At 35.2% G+C, this 24,892-nt stretch overlaps 1 protein-coding gene across 6 annotated transcripts in view; it reads left to right on the top strand.

Moving 5' to 3' along the window:
- The window catches only part of TTC7B (tetratricopeptide repeat domain 7B), a 215,422-nt gene that overhangs the window by 152,924 nt on the left and 37,606 nt on the right, over positions 1-24,892 (top strand). For 4 of the 6 annotated variants that reach the window (XM_051622576.1, XM_051622575.1, XM_051622570.1 and 1 more), the window contains 3 exons: positions 11,194-11,310; positions 15,314-15,411; positions 19,043-19,201. In XM_051622576.1, the coding sequence (XP_051478536.1) occupies positions 11,194-11,310; positions 15,314-15,411; positions 19,043-19,201 (374 nt within the window). The remainder of the gene's footprint in view (positions 1-11,193; positions 11,311-15,313; positions 15,412-19,042; positions 19,202-24,892) is intronic. The other 2 variants (XM_051622574.1, XM_051622573.1) reach the window with 1 other exon arrangement.

The raw sequence follows: 24,892 nt of genomic DNA, 5'->3' as shown, positions 1-24,892 counted from the left end.
GCTTGTTAAATAGTGATTAATGATTTGGTTTTGGAAGGGAGGCTAGATATGGATAGCTGATCTTATTTTGTCTTTTTCTACAGACTCTTTCTTTAGATAATTTCTCCCTCTTGCATGCTTTAGAGCATTTTTTTTCTCCTGTTTTTATGCAGTATTCTAAGAACAATAAACAGGATTTTACCATTAGCTAAGACAGATGTGTCCATCCTACAGATAACTGTGCATATTGTATGGAATCTATTCTGTAAAATAGGTCATAACAGAAAATCTTCCCTTTTGCCTGCATAATATACAGTCATCTGAAGTTGGCTGATGGATAACTAAACAAGTGAACAGGGAAGAAGCATGTTTGGTTGATGTTCTCTTGTTGTTTAAGAAAGAAGTAATTACTTTTGTTTATTCTTCATGTTAAGTATATCTTAAAATATGTTTGGACTTTGTACTTTTGTAGGGTTTTTAAAATTTATTTTCTTATGAAAATCTAATTAAATGCTTCACAGTGAAATATCTCCAGGACAGCTTCCATTACCTTCCAGTGTCCCGTTTTGATGATTTACTAACAGTCATTAAGTTGTAATCCATAGAGTTGCAAATATCCTAAATGCTTATTTGAGAATTTTTTGAAGTATCTCAACCTTAACTTTTAAATTACTTGCCTGTGTCATAAATTGCTACTATAAGTTGATATATAGTAACAGAAAAATATTATTTATTTAAGAATTTCTAGGTTGAAAATGGGAATTTTAGTATTTTTCTTTCCTGTTCCTTTACATTTCATGCCTCCTTTTGACTGTCCATATAAGGTGCTGTTGCCTTTTTCCTCGTAAGTCTAACCAGAACATCTGCTGATACCACCTCTCCTCAGAATTTCTGTGGCTCACAGCCAGTTCTGTGCAACTGTTTTTGTAGGCTTTTGCTCTTTCTCACTTCCAAATTTATCCACACACATAACTTGTCTTTGTTCTTATTAGAGTCTTCCACACACACTTCATGATTACAGAACTGTCTAGCAGTTCGTCTCCCAAATCTGACCTTTTTTCAGGTCTGAGGGACCAGCCATTAAGTCATGGTTTGAGAGTTAATTGAAGTATCATCTACCTAATTTTATGCCCTATTATTGTTAAAACCAAGTATGTTCAGAGCACCATGATATATGATTTTCTGTCTGTTCTTGGTTCATCTTCTGCCACTTACTGGCTGTGTAAATGACAAAGAAGAAGCTGGTTATCTCTCAGAATGATAGTAGTCTAGAAGTATTGCTGGAACTGCAGTTTTCCTATTGTAATAAGAGAACAAAGGATCATTCAGTAAAATGTTTAAAATTACTCTTATGAACATTCAAAAAGTATTTACCAGTTTTTCAAATAGTTTGTTGCCTTTTCTTACTTGTTTATAACCATCTTGTGTTTAAACATGTTGCCTGAGTTGTTTAAATAGTACTGATCTTTCTATTAAAGTATGTGTGTAAATTAATCATATCGGTCATAGTGGTGGTTCTAAATTATTAGTCATGGTGTAGAATATAAACACCATGGGGATACAGTGTACTATGTTACAACCTAGTGGTACAGATCAGGGAATTTGAGAGGAATGTCTTGACACTAGGAATTGCCATCAGATGTGGCAACAATTGCTGAAGAATCCAAGGTGAAACACAGCTATATGTTTATCTAGACAGTCTTTTAGTGCTGTGAGATTACTTGTAATTCCCAGAGAAGTTAAGGATACAATTTTATGTGCTCTGTGCGCTTGATACTGACAGCCAAACAAACATATCTGGTCAATAATATAAATTTGGATTGATTCCTTCATGTATCAGTTATTTTTGCAAGTATTTATCAGCAAACCCTTGTTTACAATCTCTTCTTGCACACTGTATTGTGTGTTCTTAAAATAGTTGACAGTGTGTATACGCATATTTATAAAATATAGAACAGTAATGCTAGGTGTATTGTTGATTCTGTTTTCTTGCTCTGCAACTTCTTGAAATAGTACAATCTCACAATACTTCCTGTCAGACTGGAAAGAGATCCTCTTGTGTTCCTCTAAGGCTTGCTAATTTTTAGATATACTGAACATTTAATTATTTGCCTGTGGTATTTTATTGGCTTTTGTAAACACTTCTAATATCATCACAGTTTGTGTTTTATCTTTTGGTTATGTCTGTAATCCAAGTAAGCTAAATAGTACAAGATATATCTTAGTACTCTCTGTATTTCTGTTAGAATGAATCAATTATCTCAGCCTTAAGCAAAATGATACTTGAGTGGCTTTGCAGCAGAATAAATCTCTGTACTTGGAACGTGTTCAAGTGAAACATAGGGCTTGTGATTTTATGCTATTTTTTAGTTATTCTTTTCCATGTAGCTCTGTATGCTGTAGTTGCAGTGCTGCATTGAGTGCTCTCCTGCCGTGTTCACAGCTGTATGTCCTTTTTGTTTTGCTTTTCTTTGAAAATAATCTTACTTTTCAGAAGTTTATAATACTACATCTTTGTAAAATTCCAGAGGTTACAAGGAAGTCATAGAGTACACTGTGAGTCATGCTGAAAGTGGATACTTTCCAAGCACTCTTGTGGTCATTTAGTAAGTATGTTGCCTGGCAGTTTTTAACTTTTGAAAATCTGATGCGTTTCTAGAATTCCTGCTTAATATTTGAGGTATCTGGCACACGTACTCTTGTATCTTAAATTAGCATTAGCCCTCCTGCACTATAAAGCTATAAACTTTCTAGAGTTTTGACCACTCTACTTATAAGCAAGCTACCTGTGTTTATCAGTGCAATATAGTTCTACAATCATAGAATCACTTAAGTTGGAAACGACCTTCAAGATCATAAAGTCCAACCGCTAACCTGACTCTACCAAGTCCAGCACTAACCCATATTCCCAAGTGCCACATCTAGATGATTTAAGATTATTAATACCCTGCTCTAGTGAGTTGGGGGGGGCAGAAGTGTGCCATCACAAAAAAGATCTGAATAGTTCATCTCTGTCCTACTGCATTTGAATTCTTCTTAAGTTACGTTGTTTTTTTCCCCACCTTTCATTAGATAAATTGTCTTTATAGTAGAAATGTAAAGTTCAGTTCTTCTCCTGCTTGATAGGATTTGAACCCAAAGAAGATGCAGCTCAGAGTTCTAACCATGAAACTATATGGGAGACTGGGTGAAATGATCCTTCTCTCAAAACAGAAGTAGGGACATCCTGCCCTAAATGCAGAGAGCGTATGCAGGAGGGAGCCAGAATACATCCTAAACTGCTAGAAAATAAAACTGTGAGGGAGGCCTGTGGTCTTAACTGCTTGGGTTTTCCTCAAATTGTATTTATTTCAATCCAGTGATTGCCTGCTCTGAATGTGTAAGCAGACCCAAAGGTGTGCATAGTATTCTGAAAATGAATCCAAAGTGATGCAAGTTGTGGTTTTGTGTTGCCTTGGTTCATACTGGGCTTGTCTATCTTGTGCAATATATATAGTACAGTTATATGTGTGATTACCTGAGGAGCCTTTTTTACTAACTCCTTTCTGTGACTCTTTCCTGTCTTTTTATCTGCTTATTATGAAGAATCTGTATCTTAGTGCTCTTTTGAATGATACGAAATCTGGAAACATTTCTATCTGTTTCTACTTCATGTTTAGTCAGAGGTAGGTTCTCAATCAAGGGAGGCAGTATTAGGTTTCTTAATGAAATACTTGTGATACTGTTTTCTTAATCTTAGCTATTTGGGGTTCCCTCATTATTTCAACTGTTGGGGCACTAAAGTGCCTGAAATTAGTGTAATTAAGCAAAATAAATAATAAATATGAATTGCTAATTTCACACTGAAAGTGGAACTGCAATGGATAGCAGCTGACAAGTTTTTAAAGTAGCAGAACAACAGATGGGTTATTTAAGGAGTGCAAGCATGTTATTTTCATGTTCAATGCGCTCAAAAAGCAAAGACATGGTAACAGGTTTGAAGACAACTGAAAACTAAGTTCACAGCTTAAACGTTTACATTTGTTGAAGTGTGATGGGTTTTTATTTTTTTTTTTCTTTTAAGGATATTTCACAGAAACATCAGCCCACTTTGTCACCCTTTTGTAAACTATTAAATCCTTTCATTCCTGACCCTCAAGGCTCTCTTGAGCTACAGTAGATTTCCCAGAGTTGCAAAGCCTTTTAGCATCCCTCTCAGGCCACTGATTAAAGAAACTTGTTTCTTTCTGGGAATTGTCCAGGTGGGCGTAACAGCAGAACTGTCTGGTACATGCAGTTTATGATGATACATACAACAGTTTTGTGGGACAGGAGTATCTTTATCAATTAAAGGGAGTAGCCTACGCTATTCTGTTTTCCCAAGGTCAGTCGTAGTTGCACTACAGTGTCTGGCGGTGGTTAAACTTGCACTTTTAGAAAGTTGATTTCCTTGATAAATAGAACAAGGAAAGATAGGAATTTATCAAATAGGCACTTAAATGCAAAACCAAAGCTAAATCTATAACTCTAGGCAGAACTGGTATTTGTAATCTTTCTTCTATGCTCTGCTAAGCAACTGGCTGTCTGTCAGACCTGACTATAGATATTCTCATATTTAAGCTATTGTAGAAATAAATGTGTGTCAGGGAGACCAAGCTGTAGTTTGACACATTCTTCATAGCTTGATTGTTGGTTGTTACCATATTTGTGGGACTCCCAATATATTAGTTCCTTTTCTAATACATTTTAATAATTTATTATCAAGTGAAAATACCATTAGCTGAAGTTAGAAATGTAACCTGTTTCATTACTTTAAAAGGTTCTCTTAAAACTTACTAAGTTTACTCAAGGTAGGTCAAATGTAAAGATAGTTGCATTTTTAATCTTGCTTTGTAAAGAAGTGTATTTGATGCATCAAGTTTTAGCTTCTTCAAGTGGGATAGCTGTTTACTGTTTTGCAGAGAATGCTTAGATTGACTGTAGTGCATACAGAAGAGCTCTTAAAGGGTTCTCAGCATGCATAGGTCATGCTTATGTTCTTCAAGCCCTGAACAATATAGGTAATTTATGTAAGAAGAGAATAATAATGAAGCTTGATCCCAGAGCTAACTGAAAATAGAGCATTCTGTTCAATCAGGATATGCATATAGGGACCCTTCAGAAGTTGTCATCTAGTGGAATTAAAAGTTTGCTGTAGAAGTTTCTTGGTCTGAGGGACTTTAGGGAAATTCCTGATAACCTCTGCATGGGGTGATGCTGCTCTAGATGTGGTGGAAGAACAATAGATGGCATGTCATATTGCCATATTTGAAGAAAGAATTGGGGAATGAAAGGCAGGTCTCTTCCATGCAGTACTGTGTGGAATACAGATACCCAGCTGTGGCTGATCCAAGCTGGTGTGCTCATACTGTACAAAGCAACATGAAAAAATTACTTACTTGATCCCAAAAGCAAGGCAGCTGGTTTTAAAATGACACCCCAGGTGGCTGCAACCTGTTCACTGGAAGATCTAGAAGTTCTCAATAGTAATAGTGTTGTCACATAGCAGAGCTCCCTCTTCAGTAGTTGGAATCTTTGCTTCACTCTACAAAATAGAATTATTAAGCAAGTATTGGACAAATTGACTCTTCTCTGTCTCCTGACATCTTAAGAATGTTTGCTGTGGAAGGCAGTTAGTGGTTGTAGCATCTGGTTATTTTATTTCAAAAAAATGAAGCAGGCTGGCTGAGAAGAAGGAAATTCTTCTGTGTAAGGGTGGTGAGACACTGGAACAGGCTGCCCAGGGATGTTGTGGGGACTCCATCCCTGGAGGTGTTCAAGGGCAGGTTGGATGGGGCTCTGAGCAGCCTGCTCTAGTGGGAGGTGTCCCTGCCTGTGCAGGAGAGTTGGAACTTGATGATCTTCAGGATCCCTTCCAACTCCAAACAGTCTGTGATTCTGTGATAATGAAGACAACAGTTTTATTTTGGAGATTCGTAAGTTCTTAACTGTGCTACACATTACACTGGCTGGATGGGAGGGAAAGCTTCAGATCATAATTTAATAAGCTAGTTTGTAATTATTAGGAAATAGAGCACAAGGAAGAACCTTGGAAGTCACATGTCTTCATTATTAGAGTTGTCCTGTCTAATACTTTTCATGAACTTACCAGCTGTATTTTAAGAACAGTTAGGTTATTAGGTCCATCTTTTCTGCAGTCTATCCAAAACAAACTGTGAGGAAGCAGTATTTTCTACAGTTTCATTTATAATCTTGAAACCCAATTTCCACTCGTAATGTTTTAATAGTCTGTATGGCCTTTATATATATTCATTTTTGTGGAAACATTATCCTCTAGATAACCTGTTCTTTTTCCTTCATGGTGCTTGTCTCATCTGTATTTATAGAGAGTATTTGTGCCTCCTCTTGGCTTTTTTTTGTTAGACTGACTAAATGAAGTGTTTTTCATACTCTGCATTCTCCAGTCAGCTGATCAGCCTTGCAGCCCATCTCTGCAGCTGCTCCAATTTGAATTTTCTTGTGTGTGTTTTTAATTATTATGATGAGAATTATGTGTAACACTCCAGATGTGGTCTCACTGGAGTGTTCTACATTGGCACTATCTCTCTCTTTCTGCTCTAACGAGTACATTCTGGAATTGCATTTGCCCTCTTCACAGCTGTCTAACCTTGATGAACCTGGCTTTTAGGCAGCTCTGGTTTGGAATAACTCTTAGCCAGGTTCTTTTGTACAGTCTCTTTATTAAACTTGAACTATAATGTATTTTTCCATTAACAGTGTTAATTGTTAATAATACTCCTCTCATTTTTATATGATATTTTTGTCTAAATTTTTATATATTACTAAGATTATATGTATTTGTCTTTGCCTTCCCTCTTGAAAAAAACATTGGCACTGTAGTTGTTCTCCAAGCCTTATAGAAGTGATATTTTCTTTAAAGTTTTTACTTTAGAAAGGACAATCTTTTGTGTCACTGTTTCTGTAATTCTGAGAAGTTAATTCTTTTTGATTGCATTAAATAATAATTTTAAAAGTTCCTGTTCTCTGTTTATCATTGTTCTTATACCTGAGACAACACAGATCAGGATTATTGTGGAGCTTGGGGTTTCATTTCTGAGTATCCTTGATCTTTGTCTCATCCCATGTTAGTATATGCATTTTTCTTTTGTGTTTTTTCCTACCTAGATACAAAAAAGCATTACTTTTTGCTGTGTGCCTTAGATGCAGCTTTCTGTACTCATTTTTTCTCTCTTATCTCCTCTGTCTGCCCCCTGCTATTCTTGATAGGATCTCTGCGTGTTTCTGAGGTTTTACTTGCATAATGTTATCAATGATTGGCTTGTCAAACATCAGGCTTTGGCTCTTCAGCTTGAGATGTGAATCCTTAAATATTTTAGTATCTTTGTGTTAAATGCCAGGCTTCTCCTGTATCTCAGATATCTTTGCCAACTTTTGCTGTCAAATTATTTGGGTTTATGCCACTGAAAATCACAGACCTAGTTATAAACCTGTTTGGGATTTTTCATTCTTTATTTAAATAAAAATCCAGTAATACATGGATTAGGTTACGAGCAGGTGTTTTATAATGTCTTCATTAGTTAGTGAGAACCATCTTGAAGCAATAATTTGCTGCTTCAGTAGCTATTTCATAAGTTTTTCAGCTATTAGCTCCAAGAATAACTAAGCTTTTAAGTGTTTGATTTGTTATCCATTTTCTGTATGGGTAATTAGTCTCCTAAAATGATTTAAGTAACTTTATTTTTATCTAAAGATCCGCATCCATTTCAAACACTGATGCTGTAGCAAATGCCCCACTAGTCTAATGTCTTAGACAGAACCTGTTTTACCTACTTCCCCTCCTCAAAAGATTTTACCCAAACAGATATCTGTTCTTGTTTTCTGTTACAGTTATTCCAGTTTGACACAGCATTGACACACATTGTTCTACTCTTCATTTCTATTTTTAATGTCACCTTTTTCTCGGTACTTACATTCCCAGTCATGAGTGCTGTCCAACCAGGCTGTGGTTACTCTGTCATGTTTTGTTCTGCAGCATGTGTCAGTACTTTAAACCTCTGACTCCGACAGATACAACCAGATAATTCATGATACTTGTAAAATGTACAGCTTGTTTTTTGTGACTCTTAGTAGTTTTTATCCATTATTTACCATTTTTAGTAGTGTATTAAAAACAGGTGTGAAAATGTCCCCGTAAAGTTTAAAATGCTGTGTCAGTAGCACAGCTGTATTCCAGATGAGTTGTTTCCACAGATGCTTGAAGCTGACCTTCCACAAAATCCTTTTTCAGATTATCTACCTCAAGGTTTCTAAAACATTCCTGATAATACTTTTCCCTGAACTGCTTGTTTGTCTTACAACTCATTCCTCCAGTCATATTTCAGGGGAACTTGGAAGAATTAAGTTAATTTGGGAGACTTCTTTGTCACATGGGTTCATCTTGCCCTTCACCTCCTTCCTCTTTCTTCCCTTCCTTCCCCCATTTGTTAAGTAAATGTTTACTTGGCAGCTTTTAATTTGTTATTAACATCCCATCTCAGTTTTCTGAAGTGTCATAGTTATTTTGTGATTTACAGTTAAAATATTTATTGGACCCAGGGAAATTATTCTGTGTGGCTTTATAAATGCAAACTTTTCTATTAAAAAGATTATTTTTCATTTAGTGTGTATAATCACACACCAGTGTACCCTTTTTTTCCCATTGGATACAATTGACTAGCCTTTCTTTGTTAGAATTATGAGTATTTTTGCACCATAGTTTGTTTATTATTAGTATTTTGGGAAACCTGCAACCATACAGTCCCCTTGATTGCTGTAATGTGTAAGAAACAGGGATGGTGTTTCATGTGTACCAGGTGTATCCAAAAGCATCAAATTCTGATGTGTTTTGCTTTAATTCTAACAAGTATATTTGTCTTCTGCTGTGTTGTCCTCAAAACCTACAGTAGTATACCAGGTTCCTACCTTTTGTTGCACAGACTCCTGCTATTTTGTACATGTCTTAGTAATCAAATATCCTCCCTTTCTATTTCCTGCTCAGTTTTTCTTTTAACTCTTGCATGCTGAATCTCAGTGATTTCCTGACTCTGTGCCTTCTCTCTGCTACAGAATTCTTAAAACGCTTGAAGGCTGTTAATGTGAATTCAGTCTATCTATGTATATAATATGAAGTATAATGATTTCTTTCTAGAGTTACTTGTAAATTCAGTGTTTGAGTTTATTTTGTTTCAGAACTTTTGTAAAGTGTTTTATGATCACAGATTTTTAAAAACTGAACTTCTGTAGGTTCTTCAAACTCTAAAAGGTACTCTTTTCAGACAGGGAAATAGTAAAGGGATTATGTGAGGTAGATTCTGGTCATTTTGGGTTTGTATTTTGATGCCTAGGTCTTGTTGTTTGGGTGGGGTATGTATTAAGGGTAGGATAGATGTAGAAACATGAGAGCAGAAGGATGTTACTTGCATTTTTCCTTCTCTCATATCTAAAATGATGGACAGACCTGGACATTTTTTCTTCTAGTGTTATAGTCACTATAGTCACTAGAGAATCTAGAGAGGACTGCTCTGCCAAGTGAAATATGACTTCAAATTATCTATATAATTCCTTGTATACTCAAACCTGATTTACTGATAAGAGGAAAGCTAAAATAGTGTAACTGATTACTCTGTTCTGTGTTCATAAAATACTTCAGCTGAAGCTGCATATGACCTTACTTAACTTGCTTGTCCACAGGTGCTCATTCTCTCCAACTAACTCAGCAACCTGTATTTCATTTCCTCCTCAATCTTACCAACACACTCATTGTAAAATTAAGGTAGTGTGAATAATTTTTAAATTTACAAACTGGGTAGTTCCTGCAGAGGATGTTCAGTGCAGCACGAAAGCTTGAGCTGCTATATCTTGCTGAGACACTTGATGTCATTTCTTATTCTTGAGAAAACCCTCTGGCAGTTTGCAGTTACTATAAGCAGCCTCAAATTTGTATTTGGGATAAGAAAGTTCTGAGCTTTCACACATGCCCACTCTCTACACCCTTTTCTCAGTCTTCCCACGCAAACCATATGACCAATCACATAGATCTTTCACTTAGGATGATTAAGGTTGCACTGTAATAAAATTCCCAAGTACACCTGAGTTTAAAAACAGAAAATAGGCTAACAGTTTTATATGCAACCTCTCCTCCTGCTTTGTGCTCTTTAAGCTTGCAATTTACTAAAAATTGCTTTTTAATTAGTATTTTTCCAGTGTATTATCTGTTCCCAAATGCTGTAACTCCTATATATGTGCATACAGATCAGTTTATTATCTCCTGCATTTTCATACTGCATTTATATTCTTTGATTATCCAGGAAGGTGTCTAAGTTTATCGCTGTGAAAAACCTTCTGTTGATACATGGAATATGAAAATAATATACATTTGTCATCTTATGAGGCTATGCACTTTATTTGTCTTGCTGCCATTAGAAATATTAACACTGAAATAAGAATTGATTTATGGTGCCTTCCATTATGAATCGTTTGATGCATATTTGATGACTGATGTGATTTCTTCAGGTTTTCACTTGTTCAAAATGTTCCAAATTCAAGTCAAACATCAATCTTGGTGCCTGCTGATAACAACATAATGTAGAGTGAAGCTGCATTTTCTTATTGACCATACCAATAGTGACTACCTCCCATTAATTTATCTGGTCTAGTGGTATCTTTTTCAGTATAGTCTCTTTAATTTCCTTCAACAACAGAAGTTGTTATTATAGGAGGTTGGTATGATGGGGAGTAACTTGCATCAGTACTGAATTCTTTCCTTTTCTGAGTATGTTAGACAACCATAATCTGAGCCAGTGAATGGTGTACACTTTCCTTTCTCATAAAAGCAATAGAAATTTTCTTTAGTGAAGATGTCTCTTTTCAGCATATAAAATAATGTTTCATTAAGGTATAATGTCTTGCTTACCTTTAAAAATAAATTTTAAAAACTCTGTCAAGTATTATTTCTATCCAGTTGAAAAGGCCATCTTATAAAAAGCACTATTACTTTGATGATGTTAGATATTTGACTTTATTGTAATTACTTCATGAAACAATTATTTACATTAACACTGTCTTTGAAGTTATGTTTTCTCCAGTCTGGTGTGATCTTGGCTATCTTTAAAAATGTTTTGCTGGAATTGGAATATTTTTTCTTTCTCTTTTAATTTCCATTCCTTTTTTCACTAGATTACTGTTTACAAAAGTCAAATTGGAGTCCCTGTGCAGAGGCCCAGATGAAGCACTCCTTACCTGTAAGCACATGCTCCAGATTTGGAAATCCTGCTATAATCTCACTAACCCAAGGTAAGATGCTTTAGAATTCTAGGCTGCTTGGTACCTTGCTCTGTAGAATTTCGGGGCAGTATTGGGTCAGCAGTCCTGCTTTTACTTAGTGTGGTATTTTGTAAAAACAAACAAATCCTCTGGAAACCTGGAGACCAGTTGATGGTTATGCAGAGACTGCCCAAAGTTCTGTGAAGTAAGATCATCAAGCTAATAAACTCTGCAGTGATGAGGACTGATTACAGAGGTTGGGTAACTGCTGTTTTCCTTAATGTACTGATGTTGTTCTGTGGGGTTTTTTTACCGCAATCTGGGTTATAGAACCTTTTATATTTGCAGGTGGAGAGATTACTGTAGTGGAAATTCAGTTCAAAGACTTAAATCTAGTCCTCCTTCCTTTTATTTAGTGATAAATAGACTATGGAAACAGCAGGGATCGCCTGGATAAACACGATGTGCTTGCAAGGTCAGCATTTTTTAAAGGGAAGTCTTGCTTATGAACCCATTTAGATTCTTCAGAAGCACTAGCAAGTACTTAGATAACTTGATAGTCCTATTTGAGTTTCCAATATGCTCCTTTGAAGGTCTCTTGCCATATATATTTAGATAAGCTTGGAAATAAACAGGAAGGTCACTTTGCAGAAATCCACACTGGTGTTATTCTACACGTTTATTAAGTACCTGGAGAAGAGGACAAGCAGAATTTCTTCTGCCTTTTTCTTAATTAATTATTTGAATGGTTGACTGTTTCTGGAGAAGAGATGCTGCAGCAGCAGAGTTTTGTACCAGGTGGCATCAGATACCTGCACAGCAGTATGATGGAAATTAAAATTCAGTTCTTACTCTTACTTTGTTTGATCTCAGTTTTGTAAACGTGCACCTCTTTAAGAAGATTGAGAGAGTTGGAACCTAATGGCCAAACAGCTTGTCTCTTTAGCCAGCTCGTGAGCAGTTCAGAGCAGGAAGGTTTGGTGGATGTGGCAGGAAAAGCCTGGGAAAGGGCCTGAGTCAGTCACAGCCCACTGAGAGAGAGTGATACTGTGCTGTGGAGCAGGGAGCAGGACTCAGGGGTTATATAAAGCAAGTGTGTCAGCAACAAGAAAGGTTTGAACTGAATTATTTTCAGCTTAAAGTCACTGAACTAGCAGCAGTGACCTGGGAAAGACTTTCTCTTCCAACTTGGTCGTTTATTGTATTTGTTTGTGGGGACGGGGGTTTTAGAGTTTATTGTCAGAATGCTGTGCTGTGCAGAATAGTTGAAATTTCTGTGTCAGCTTAATTTTGGTGAGGTCCACTTGTACTCCAGCACATCTTTTCACCTTCCATCTCTACTGTTACATCTTCTGCACAGATCAAGGTCTAATCATAGCTCGTCATGACTTTTTTGTTGCTGTTGTTGTGCTAAGAGCTACTGTGCCATGTTAAATGCACATTACTTAATGCCTCCTTCAGATACCAGCGGTGACTGTGAAAGCTTACTCTTTGGCTGTGTCAGCTTCAAACAGCAATGTTTGCTGACTCCCATATCACCATTCGTCAAAAGTGGAAAAATTGATGGTGACTACTTTGCATTTCATAGTTTTTACTGCTTTTTTTATCTTGACTTTTAATGCTTTTCTTGAAGTTCCGGTTTCTGGTGACAAAATAAAATTAGGAATGGAATGGACTGAAGCTGAGGATAAGTGTCACGATGGAAGGAAACAGGTTTCACGAATCACACATTTGGAGTTTTATCAAACAGTGCAATACAGATACCAAGCTGTAATCTTTCTTCAGATGGCCCATGAGAAATTGAAGGGCTGAGTGCCTTCATACTGTAACACAGTGATCCAGACCTGTCTGACTGGGGTAACAATTACCACTCAGACCTGAAATGTGACTGGAAAGTTCTATTCACCCAACTGCTCTCCAGATTTAGTGAAGAATGGTCACACAGGATTGTTATGAAAACTTAAATTTTCCAGCCTCTGTAATTTTAACACACATTTCATTTTGTTCAAAAGCACCAGTTGAAAATTATGTCTCTCTTTCTATTCTGATTTAAACTTAAAACTGATTTTGATATATCATTTTCACAATGAGATAAAAACACAGTTTTCTAGTAAGTTGTATATTATGTTAAATATTTCTTCTTACAATTAATCAGATTTTGTGAAGTAAGCTTGAGTTCTGTGTCTTCAATGATCTTTTAATAATGAAAATAAATTATGCTTAACTAGATATACCACACCAAGTAAGGGCTAAATGCAAGACTGTGCCTTACCTTTGTTCAGCTGATGTAAAACAATTTTCTTTTCTCTTTAATCAGCCTACTAACAATTTCCTCATTAGATCTTTAATATGACTTTATAATTTATTTTGTGGTGCAAGGCTTGGAAGGTTTAAATGTTTATCTTCAGCCTGTTGCTTGGAGTTTATTAGAAAATAGTTCACTTACTCTCTAGTTCTTAAGTTTCCATTAGGAAAACATAACAAACCACAATGCCAGTGCTGTGCTTAGAAGATACTTATGCTAAACTTCTGGTCAGCAACATTCAGCATGTCATTGCTTGTGGATTGAGGAAGTAATTAGTACAGCAGTTACCAGAAAACATGCACCAAGTGATGTAACAACTGTTCCTTATAGCGTGTGTCCCAGAAAGTTCCCTGCTGTTTCCCATGGATTGATATGATTATCATTTTGTAAGGAAATCAGTCATGCAATAATATTAGGTTAATGCAAAATTTTGTTTATACCACTTTAGTAGAAGCTGGACAAAGAGAGGAAGTTGCTTCAATGGCTTTTGAAGTGCGAAACTAAGAAGAGTTGCTGAAAGGCTTCTCGCCCTTCTCTCAGTTCAAATTCAGAAGGAGGGAACTTGAAAATTAAGGCAAATGGAAAGATGTACTGAATCCCAGTTTTGCAGTTTAAAGTCTCTTGGGCTTTACTTTAAACAGAGAATTTTATGGAGATTTTTCTCTTCAGTGAGAATCAGACAAAAGTTTACACTTTGCTAAGTTGGGCTACCAGCCCAATTCCTTTAAAGCTTAGCTCTTTTTAAGTTTGTGGTTTTGTTTTGTTGATGTTTCAATGATGTTTTTAGAGAAGTATTAATTGATAGTGAAGAGCACCAGACTTACAATCCTAAAACTGAAATTACTCTATTAACCGTAGAATGTTAAAGATGGAGTGCCCATGTGTGCTTCCTCACACTTTCCTGTCAGTCTGTCTCAATAGTCACCTCATCTTAAGGAGAAAGAGCTCTTAGTTCTTCAGCCCCTGTTCTTCTGCTGCATTTGTAATAATAGCAGTTAGTTTTCCAGCAAGTGTATCAACGAGAAGCCTGAGGAACAGATACTGGGGTAACAATTACAGTAGAAATGCATTTGTCCACAGGAGTAATTGGTGACTCCTGAGGTGCTGGAAGTGTTCAAAATTATTCTACTGCAATACTGGGATCAGATTAGGATCATATTAGGCAGTTGCTAAGTGTGTGTGTGTGTTAAAAAGAAAAAACAAACAAACAAATCCCCAAACACCAAATGCTCTAGAGATAAGTGACACCTTTTTATGGGAAGGGTAGTTCTGGCATCTTTATAATATCTTTACCTACAATTCCATGTCCTGAGTTTAGTGTTTCTCTTCAGTCTGGGAAAAGTGTAAATTTTCAAACTTGTATCTGCCATCTCTGCTTACTGTGAGAGCTGTACCACATATTATATAGAAGTTTAAAGTACAATAAATCCTTTCTGTAAAGCTGTTAGCTATTAATAAAATAAAAAGCCTGTATTCCCTTTGTCCTTGTATTAATTATGAAAATAGAATTGCTGAAGTAAATATGGATTTAGTTTTGTTCAGCTTAATTCTGTTTTAATGCAGCTGGCTTAATGCACTGTGAGTGGTTAGTAGTACTTGGTACTAAATTTGTTCATAGCAAGAACTTTTATAGCAAGAACCTTTGTGGGAGGAGGGCAGCATGCAACTTCTATCTCAGTATATAATTTTATATTTTAATGGCTTACAATTTTCTATACCTCATTACAGTGATTCTGGACGTGGGAGCAGCCTGTTAGACAGAGCTATTGCTGATAGAAGACAACTTAATACAATTACATTACCAGATTTCAGTGATCCTGAAACAGGTAAGAACTGCATTTGAACAATACAATAGGTCATTGCTAGATTTTGTGCTTTTGTGCTCTGTTATTTTCAAAAATGAAATCATATAACATGAACATATTTTCATTCTTGTCATATAGATGGAATGCATTGCAAGACATAATGCAATATATTTTTTTCCCTTTTTTATTTATGAAATGCTTATTGATCATATTCTCAGTAAATTAAAATACCTATATTATGGATCTTTCTGAACTTAGCGGTATTTTCGTATGCAAGGGCTAAAAATTAGCATGCTGAAGCAGCCCATTTGCCAATGTCCAGTGCTTTTCTGTCCATTCCCTATTTGCACATATTTTTCTTTTAAAAGATAAATCAGAAAAATTTCAGAAAACTTTAAATCTCAAAAAACCTGAAGACATCGTTGCTAATTAAATTCATTAGAACATCTAATAGATGTTAAAATATAATTACATATGTGGATTTGCATACTATAGACATAGTTTTGACATTATATGCAAAATATATTTATGACAAATCATATATATTATGATATTTTGGTATGCATGTCAAAAATTGTTAGTGCACAGGTGCACTACATAAAAGCTAAGATTGTTATGTCAGTAAATATGTAGTTTGCCTAATTTAATATCTTCAGTTATTACAATGCAAATTGATATGCCTTAAAAGTTGTATAACCAAAAAGCAGGTGAGCCATGCATTCTGTGACAATTGCAGAAGGAATTTCCATGAAGATGCTAGTTCCAAAAACCTTCACAGTATGTTACTTGCATTCTAAATATTGAGAGATTTCTGTTTCCTGGGTTTTATCTCAAAACTGTAGCCTGCTTTTCCTGGCACCTTTCACATGTGAATTTCTGCTTAATCACGCGTTTTACAAACAGGTTATAGGAAAGTTTGCCAGCCAGTGAATTAGAATACACTGGTCTGTAAGTTAAGATACATTTAAATGTATAATGTATCTCTTTGTTTAATATCAGAATTGTGCAGTAGAGAAAATTCCAGTTTAGATATTTTACTTCTGAAAGCTAAAGTTGGATTGCATGTTCACTCAGTTTTAAAATCATATAATAGGAAGTATTCCGTGATGACTATAGTGGCAAACAGTTTCAATTACAAAGATTGCATCACCTGATTTCAAAGAATTGCAATATAATGTGGCCTGAAGTGTTGCATGATTTAGCTTATAGCCCCTAATGTGGAATTCTCTGTCTTGTATTCATATAATCAAAATGTGTAAGATAACACGGTATAGAATCATAGAATCATAGAACAGTTCAGGTTGGAAAAGACCCTTAGGATCACCAAGTCCAACCACCATCCCTACTCTGCAAAGTTCTCCCCTAAACCATATGCACCAACACCACCATCATTCTGTAGTGATTATTATATATTCTAGTCTCCATCATTGTTTCATTTTTAAGGACATAACTAGATTTTAAAGGTGTCATAAACATACATAGAGAATTTATTTTGTGCTTTCAGAAAAGTGCTTGTGGTGGGGGGTGATGTGAGAGGTTTTTTGTGGTGAGCTGTGTTTGGTTCTGCCCCGTGGGGACACAAAGCCCTTGATCTATACTCTTGTGATGTCCTATTTTAAAAGCATAATGACTCGGTAATTTTCAAAGACTGTATATAAATATTTTTAAGTAAAGCTGAATCCTCATCCAAAACAGTGAGGTTTTCAAGAAGCTTGCCCCAGATTCAAATCCTGCAACCAATATCTTCATTGGAAAAGAGGATCTATACGTATGTTCTGATTTTAATAGAGGTTCCAATTTGTCTATTTTCCTGAGTCATGCTGGTGTTTCTAGAGCTAATCTTTACTTTCAAGGAGGAAAAGATGGGAAATTAAAAATGTGGGACCTCTGATTATTTTTCTTATAAAAGGTAATTGTGGAGGATGCACTGGGGAGGGTCTCCTTTTGTTCAGTTTTTTGGGGTTTTTTGTTTGATTTTTTTGGGGATTGGGTTTGGTTTATTGGGGATCGAGGGTTTATTGTTGGGTTCTTTGGCTGCATTTGGGGGGGATTTTTGTTGTTTGGGTTTTTTGTTGTTGGGTTTGTTTTGGTTTTTGTTTGTTCTTTTTTAGCAGCAGAAAATGTGTTGCAATACCAATATTCAAATTCTGTTAAAGACTAGAGCTTTCTTGTCTACTGTATCTATACAGTAGTATACATAGAAAAGTTTTGTCCAGAATTATTCATCCAGAAGATTAGAAGATGATATAAAAAATATGCAGAAATTAAAAAGTTACAGGTACTGTAAGAATAAAGCTTGTCATAGTGATTGAGTGAGAAAACTCTAAGCAGATGGACAAAAATCCATTTTACATAAAAGGTAGATGATAGAAATGAGCTGAAAGAGCTCGTGAAAATTCTTTGGATCCTCAGTGTTCAGTAATGCACAAGAAATTTGATATTTAAATAAATAAGTAAATGTTAAAATAGAGGTACAAAGGAAAAGTATTGCCGAAAATCCTTTTAAGAAAGAAGTGTTTGCTCCCTCCACTTTATACAGTATAATGCTACCATGTGTATGCATTTTTGTGTGTATATACACATGAACATTTAGAATTTCTGACCTTCCTAACTTTGCTTGCTACCTATGATGATGATCCTCTTTGCCTATCTGGTCTGAACTTGCCTGGCCAATCTGAGTACCAAGAAACAACAGCTAAAATTCAAATCTGAATATTTATGTACTTGCAATTTGAATTTTAAAATCCTTTAAAAAAACCCTCAAACACTTACCTGTAATGAGTGTAAAAAAATATTTTTCTTAGATGTGTCAATTAAGCAGAAGTTGAAATTTAAAGGAAAAAAAAAGGTCTTAAGCTACAGTTTTATGTAAAGCTCTTATCAATCCCATAATTAGAAATTATTTAATTATTCATGTTTATATTTCTGTAACCTTTGACATATAAAAATAGTGTATTGTAGATTTCTTACAAGGTTAGATTGTTAATTCTAATGCCCTGGTCAGTAACAGTGGCAAATCTACTTATGTTTGCCTTCTATTTCAGCTGGTTTGGCATGAATGGCATGCACCTGTATTTATATATATTGATGAAAGAAGTACATAAATGTGGAGGAAAAAAAAGTTTTGATGATCAGTCACTGAAGTAAGATCTCACAGGGAGGCAGGCACATTTCATATCCAAAGATAGATATATGCAAACACTTGAGGCTCAGTTGGCTGTTTTGGCTAAGGTAAGTTGCACTCAAATCTTTTTAAAAACAGATTATTCAATTTGTTGTGTATTGCTTGCAGTCCACTGAGTTTGTCAGAGGAAGGATCAATAGTAGCTGAGTTTTAAACTTTGGTCTCTATTTCCCCTTAAATATATTTTAAAAATTTATGCATTAGAATATAGAGGAAACAATTTTATTATTATTATTTTTTTAATCTAGTTTAGTATGAAAGGAGAATATCTACAAGTACAGGGTATTTTTTCTTTATATTGCATTCAGAAGAAGTGAAACTTGTTTTATTTAGAAGCCATTTACATCTTACTGAATGATGAAAGAAATGCTTTTCATTTTTTGGCATCTGTGAGTCCATTAAACCCTGTTGGATCTTTTTTCTTTCCCACCCTCCCACCCTTATCATTCTCTTTGTTTCGCTTTTTAGCCTCTGATACTTCCTCATCTTCTCTCTCAAGAACAGAGTCTCCTCTCCAACTGTTTGTATCTTCTCATCTTCCTCATCCTAAACCAGATACCTTTGTCTGGCCCCATGCAGCCTCTCCATACTGTGACCACGTTCCTGAGCCCTGCTCACCTTCTCGCTGTAAACTGTTTTTCTATTCCTGATGGGCGTGTTTGTGCTGTATTTTTCTGATAATCTTCATAACTGATAAACCCTGTTTAAACAGTTTTAAGAGTATCAGTGAAATCTGGCCTTTGAAATGCACTTCATTAAATGCTGAATGGGTTTTAAGAGTTTCATCAGAATAGAATGTTTATTGATCCCAAAAGAAGTAAAGTTACAGACATACTCTGGTCTTATGACTGTTACAGAAAATTATAGGTGTTTGGAAAAGAAGTTATTGGCAGCATTTTTTGCCTAACAAGACTGTCTTTTCCACAGAATTTCCTACTTATCTGTGCAATTTTTAATGACTTAATTTGAGAAAGCCTCCAGCGAATTGCATCCAAAACCTTTCCTGAAAATTCACAGGAAGGAAAAAAATTGCCTAAATATCAGTGTGTATTTTCATATTGCAAGTAGGGCATATTGGAATTATTAAGAGGTATTATAGCAGTGAAAATCAGCCTTATGCTGTTTCAAGTCAAGAGCAGTTCTGTTCTTTGAAACGATGCCAGTTTGAACATGCTGCAAGATCAATCCCCATGTTGTTTGAATGCAAACTGTACAGTAATGCTGCCAGAGTATTTCAGGTGGCAGTGTAAAATCAACATAGTTTTCCAGCCATTTCTTTTTAACTCCTTTTCATTTCTGTTAAATTATTTTTCACTCATAGCTTTATGAATAGTTCTAGTTTTCTCACTGCATTTAGTATAATCCAGTCTTAAGAAATTCATTTTTGACACCTAGCCTTTAACTTATACCATGTAAAAAATATTTATTATTAATAAAATCTAGAAAATAAATCTTTGAGTATTAGCAAAAGTAGCTGACATAAGACTGGATGTTTGAAAACACTAGTCCATATGTAAGCCTGTAACTGGAAAATAAGGAGAATACTTAATTTAGACCAGAAAATCTGTACCCTACAGAGATTTAACTAGTTGAAGTCTGAATTTCTTCTTTAAGCATTTGAATAGCTGATTGATTGCTATTACAGGTTTGGGTGTCATTTAATTGAGCTTGCTCAGGCCTACTCTATAAACAGTACATCCCAGTTAGCATTAAATTGCTTCCTTGAAGAGCTACAAGTTAGTAAGAGCTCTCTAAGAATGAAGGCAAACTGAAAGAATGCACAAGTCCAAGCATGGATTCCAATATATAAAGCCCAAGTTTTCCATTTCCCAACTACTGCGTCCTCAGGGAAAGGAGCTTTGACCATATGCATGAGATGTAGTGGAACAATGAAAAAAACAGATACTGGAGTCCTTTGTATAGTGCAAATAATTAATGAAGGTTAAAGCTCTCTACCTTTGAGTAAGCAGAAGTTTGCCTATATGCTTAGGGCATGTTAGTATAGTTACCAGGGCTGAATATCTTGTGTTCCACATCTTACTCAGTTCAGTGTCTTTTCTAGTGAAAGCAACAAAAGACACTTTGTATTATTGACTTGACTTCCAACTTCTATTGTATAGGAACATAATTTAGAGGTGTAGCAAAGACTCTATTAAATATATTTTATGTAAACAGTAATCTTCTAATTTTATTTTTTTTATCTTTTGAAACCCTGTAAACCTGACTTACATTTTGAAGATGATCAGAAATCCTCTGGCTTTCTTGGAGTTCTTGGTTTATATATATATATAATTTTTGTTTCTACTTCTTCTGGATTTTAATTTGTGGTTTGATCTGTTCAAAGGCAATCCATCAGATGGTTACTTTCATGGTTTTTACTCCCTTTTTTCAGTTTGTAAGTAGTATTCACTGTGCAGCTCTCTTATATTCTTAAGGATTTAAATCACCTTTTCCTTTACCACAAAATGTACTTGTTTTGTCCATCAGTAGTTTGATAGTGTGTAAAGGAAGGCTGATGCTCTTTGCCCATTCAGTCACCCCAAGAGCTGTAATCTTACAAGATCTGACTGCACTCAGCTAACACTTGCATTTAATAATTAAAGAGGCAGTATTCATTTCTGGAGGACTGCAAATACAGATAAATTAGAAAGGTCTTGTATAACATAATGGCCAGCTGCCAGCATGTTGTATTAGAGAAGATTTTATGCTGTTACTAAGGAGTATGTTGGTCTAGAATGCAACATTGCAACTGCTGTCATGAGTCATAAAAACTATTGCTTTCTCTTGTGGTACAAATTTTGTTTGTAGAATAAATATCTTAAAAGTACACTTCAAAATAATGAAGTGATGAAAACAAGCTACATAAGTGAGAATAAAGAACATAGATAAATAAAAATAACTGCTGCTTTTACCAGGATGTAAAATAATGTTCTTTTTCTCTAACCAGTTATATTATAAAGCTGTGTATTTAGCCTTGGATAGTAAATTATGGGAATTTGTTTCATTGATTACATTTACTTTTTAATAGATTTTTATGAGGTAGTACAGGAGACCAATTTGGTGGAGGAGAGAAGAGAAAGAAGATAAGTAAAACAGCACGTTCTACAGTTAATAAGCACAAAAAATCTTTTCCAAAGAGCCGAGATGTTCTATAAATAATGCTCTCCATACCTGATTACTAATTATCTCTATACATAACTTTATACCAAACTATAAGCTAGCTTTGTCATTTGTGACTGTGAAAGATGTTTGACTCTTAATGAATTTTATGGGAAAAAAATTTTATTTTGGCTTGACCTGCCAATGTATCCTATCAAATGCATCACTTCAGTGATACTTTGGTCCTGCAGAAAGTACTGCCTCTTTGTGCCATGTGATGGCTTTCTTTACCACAGAGTTCTCTATATGTCACACCACTAATATTCTTACTGCCAGCTTTGTGTGCATGTTTTGTGTGCAAGTTGAAAGTCATGGGGTTTTTCCCTTTTTCTCCTGCATGAGCATTTTTTTCCTTGTAAATGTTGAAACACTGAAAATGTGATTAATGTAAAACTGTTTAGTAATATACTCTTATAGTATAAAAAGAAATCCTATTGTAGTGTTTTTGTCTCTTGATACGAACATGTTTCATGAAGGATGACAGTCCATTCTTGTGCCCATTTTCAGAAGGAAAGTTTTATGAACATAGCAAAATGATTTTGTTTTTCTCCAAGCCTGCACACTAAGTGCGTGCTGATAGAATCCATAGTTCATGGCCATTAGGCTATATTATTAAGAATTTATTGTGAAATTACCATGGAAAGAACTGAACAAGTCATAGCACACTTATTTACATAAGGTGACTTTTAAAGGGTATTTAAAAGATGAGTTTCATGTAGACTCTCCTGTAATATTTATCTTAAGAGAATCCTGAAGAGAATGAATTGAACACTTTGTTGTTTACAGATGATGAACTGTAGATGTGATTTGGAAAAGCAATGTTTCTGGGAGATGACAACTTCTTGGTTAAATTGTGTTTGTACAAGGCTGTTTGTAGGTTTTCCATTTGACATTGAATTGGAAGTGACATAACCATAGGCTGTTGCAGACGCTATGTTAGAATGGTGAGGAGAGACTCTAAATTATAGACAAATGTCATTGTAGGAAACTTGAGTGGGAGGTTTTACCTTTCTGGTTTAGAAGCATTTTGTTATGTTTAAGACCTTCTTTCACACTTTGCAGTGTGCAATGTGATTGTGATTCCAGCTGTTAATAAGTAATTTAAGGAGTGAGTGCTAGGTTTTGGAAGGACAGTCCCTAGTTCACAGTTGGCCCTTTCAGTATGAACAAGGTTCAGAACAAAACCAGACAAGTGAAGGTGAGTAGCCAGGATCAATTTTGGTGATATGTAACTTTTCCAGACCTCCTGCCTTTATACTTAAAATAAACAATCTTTGCTGCTTATTTATTCTTTTTTCTTGATTCTTACATTTCATCCTAGTAACAGCAGGTCTAGAAGTTGTCTGGGAAGAGCAAGGATATTTGTGTGCATGAAAGATGCAGTAAAATTTCAAACCAGAAATTACTGCTACTGTATCTGATTATTTGAGAAAAGGTATAACTAAGTGAACTGTAACACTAAAAGTGAGGATATGTTTATGTTTCCTGAGGGTACTGAACACAGATCAAAAAAAGAAAAATACTGCCATTAAATATTCTTTAGATAAGGCTGGGAAGAGGGAATAGAGCTAGTGACAAAACAAATAGGGAGCCACCAAATAAGTAACTGTCTGCATAGGGTCTATGGGGTTTCGGGTAGACTTTAGGATCTGCTCTCAGTTTCTCACAAACCACTAAGTATCTGTACTGGTTGTAGTTGAAATTACTATATATTTTAGAATCATAATGTGACTTTAAAGATCTGAATGTGGGAACTCCTCACTTAGAAAAAGGATACTATTGTTCAGATATGGAAAGGGTTGAATAAAATTTGCAGAAAGGTCGGAAAAAGCTTTTAGTACACAGGAGACTTCTTTAAATTACTTTTAGTTGTCTGCAAAGTGAAAACTTACTAATTGTGTTTTAACAGAAAGAGCCAGAAATGAGTCAGATGATAGCTAATTGTGGCAATACTACAGAAGCACGTGGGAGTTTATAGGTTAGAGCTATCAGCATGAGTGCAATGTACCTGAAAGATGCCTGATTTGGGCAGTGTAAAAAGACTGCTTTTTTTAAAAAAGAAAGAAAGAGAAAAATAAAGATGTAAAAGTGTGATAAAGGATACAGTGGCTGTGCTGATTAGATATGCAAGGCTGTCCTGGAGGTCATTCCTCCTCCTTTTGGGAACTGTATACCCCTGTGCTTGGTATCTTTCATACTAGCCACTGCAAGTAGGGTTTTTAAAGAAAGAAAACCAAACAAAAGAGCCCAGTTATTGATGCTCTTGTGCTGTTTTGCAACATCCTTAAGTTTTCTACGTTTTAAATAAGACTGAAGCATGAAGGGTTTCAAAGGCTGGGATTTCCAAGCAGCCCTGCAGATTACACCGAGTTTCTTTGTATTCTGCTTAACATTGTTCTTCAATGTTAAACCCCAAGTATCCACGAATTTGGGATGATGTTTAACTTAAATTTAGTTGAGTATGTTGAATAATCTACAGTCTGAGTTTCTAAAACATTTAAATTACTTGGTCCACATTGACATTTAGATTGTTAATAGTCATGATTAATATAGAATACATTTTTATATCAGCTGTATTAATTTAATGAAAGATAGCAGGTAACTGTTTGCTGGTAGTAAGGACACTTGAAGTCTGTTATTTTGCATATGTGTGTGTTTTCTTTGGAGAACGCATTTCTGCATTAGGGATATCTTTTTCCTAAACAGGAAATAGAAGAAATTTGAATAATAATACTTTGAAAAAAAAAAAATATTGGAAGTTTGTTGTTGTGTTTGTTTTGTGGTTTTTTCAAAGTTTTTTCTGCCGCTAAGAATAAAGTCCGGGGTAGGAGTTAATTACCGTAGAGAGCACTTGGTGTCCACTCCATTTTAACTTCAATATAGGTGGCAATTTTGTCACAGTGTAGAGAATGGCCTGACGCTGTCAGTTCATGACATTCAGCATCGTTCTTTTTATGTAGAAATGGATGTTCAAAAAGTGTTTAAAATATATCACATTATGTGCTTTATGTTTAAGTACTAGAGGCTTAAAATCTGAAAGCACACTTTCTAAATGAGAGTCCTTTCTTTAAATAATAGAAGATATAGGCCTTTTAATACTAAACTGAATACTTGCTTTTCAAAAGAAAGGAATAAGATTACATCCTTTTTGTCAGGGAA

The sequence above is a fragment of the Apus apus genome, chromosome 5, assembly GCF_020740795.1.
Source record: "Apus apus isolate bApuApu2 chromosome 5, bApuApu2.pri.cur, whole genome shotgun sequence".
Taxonomy (NCBI): Eukaryota; Metazoa; Chordata; class Aves; order Apodiformes; family Apodidae; genus Apus; species Apus apus.
Note: the sequence above shows the minus strand (reverse complement) of the source record. Positions and strands in the feature narration are given on the sequence as shown.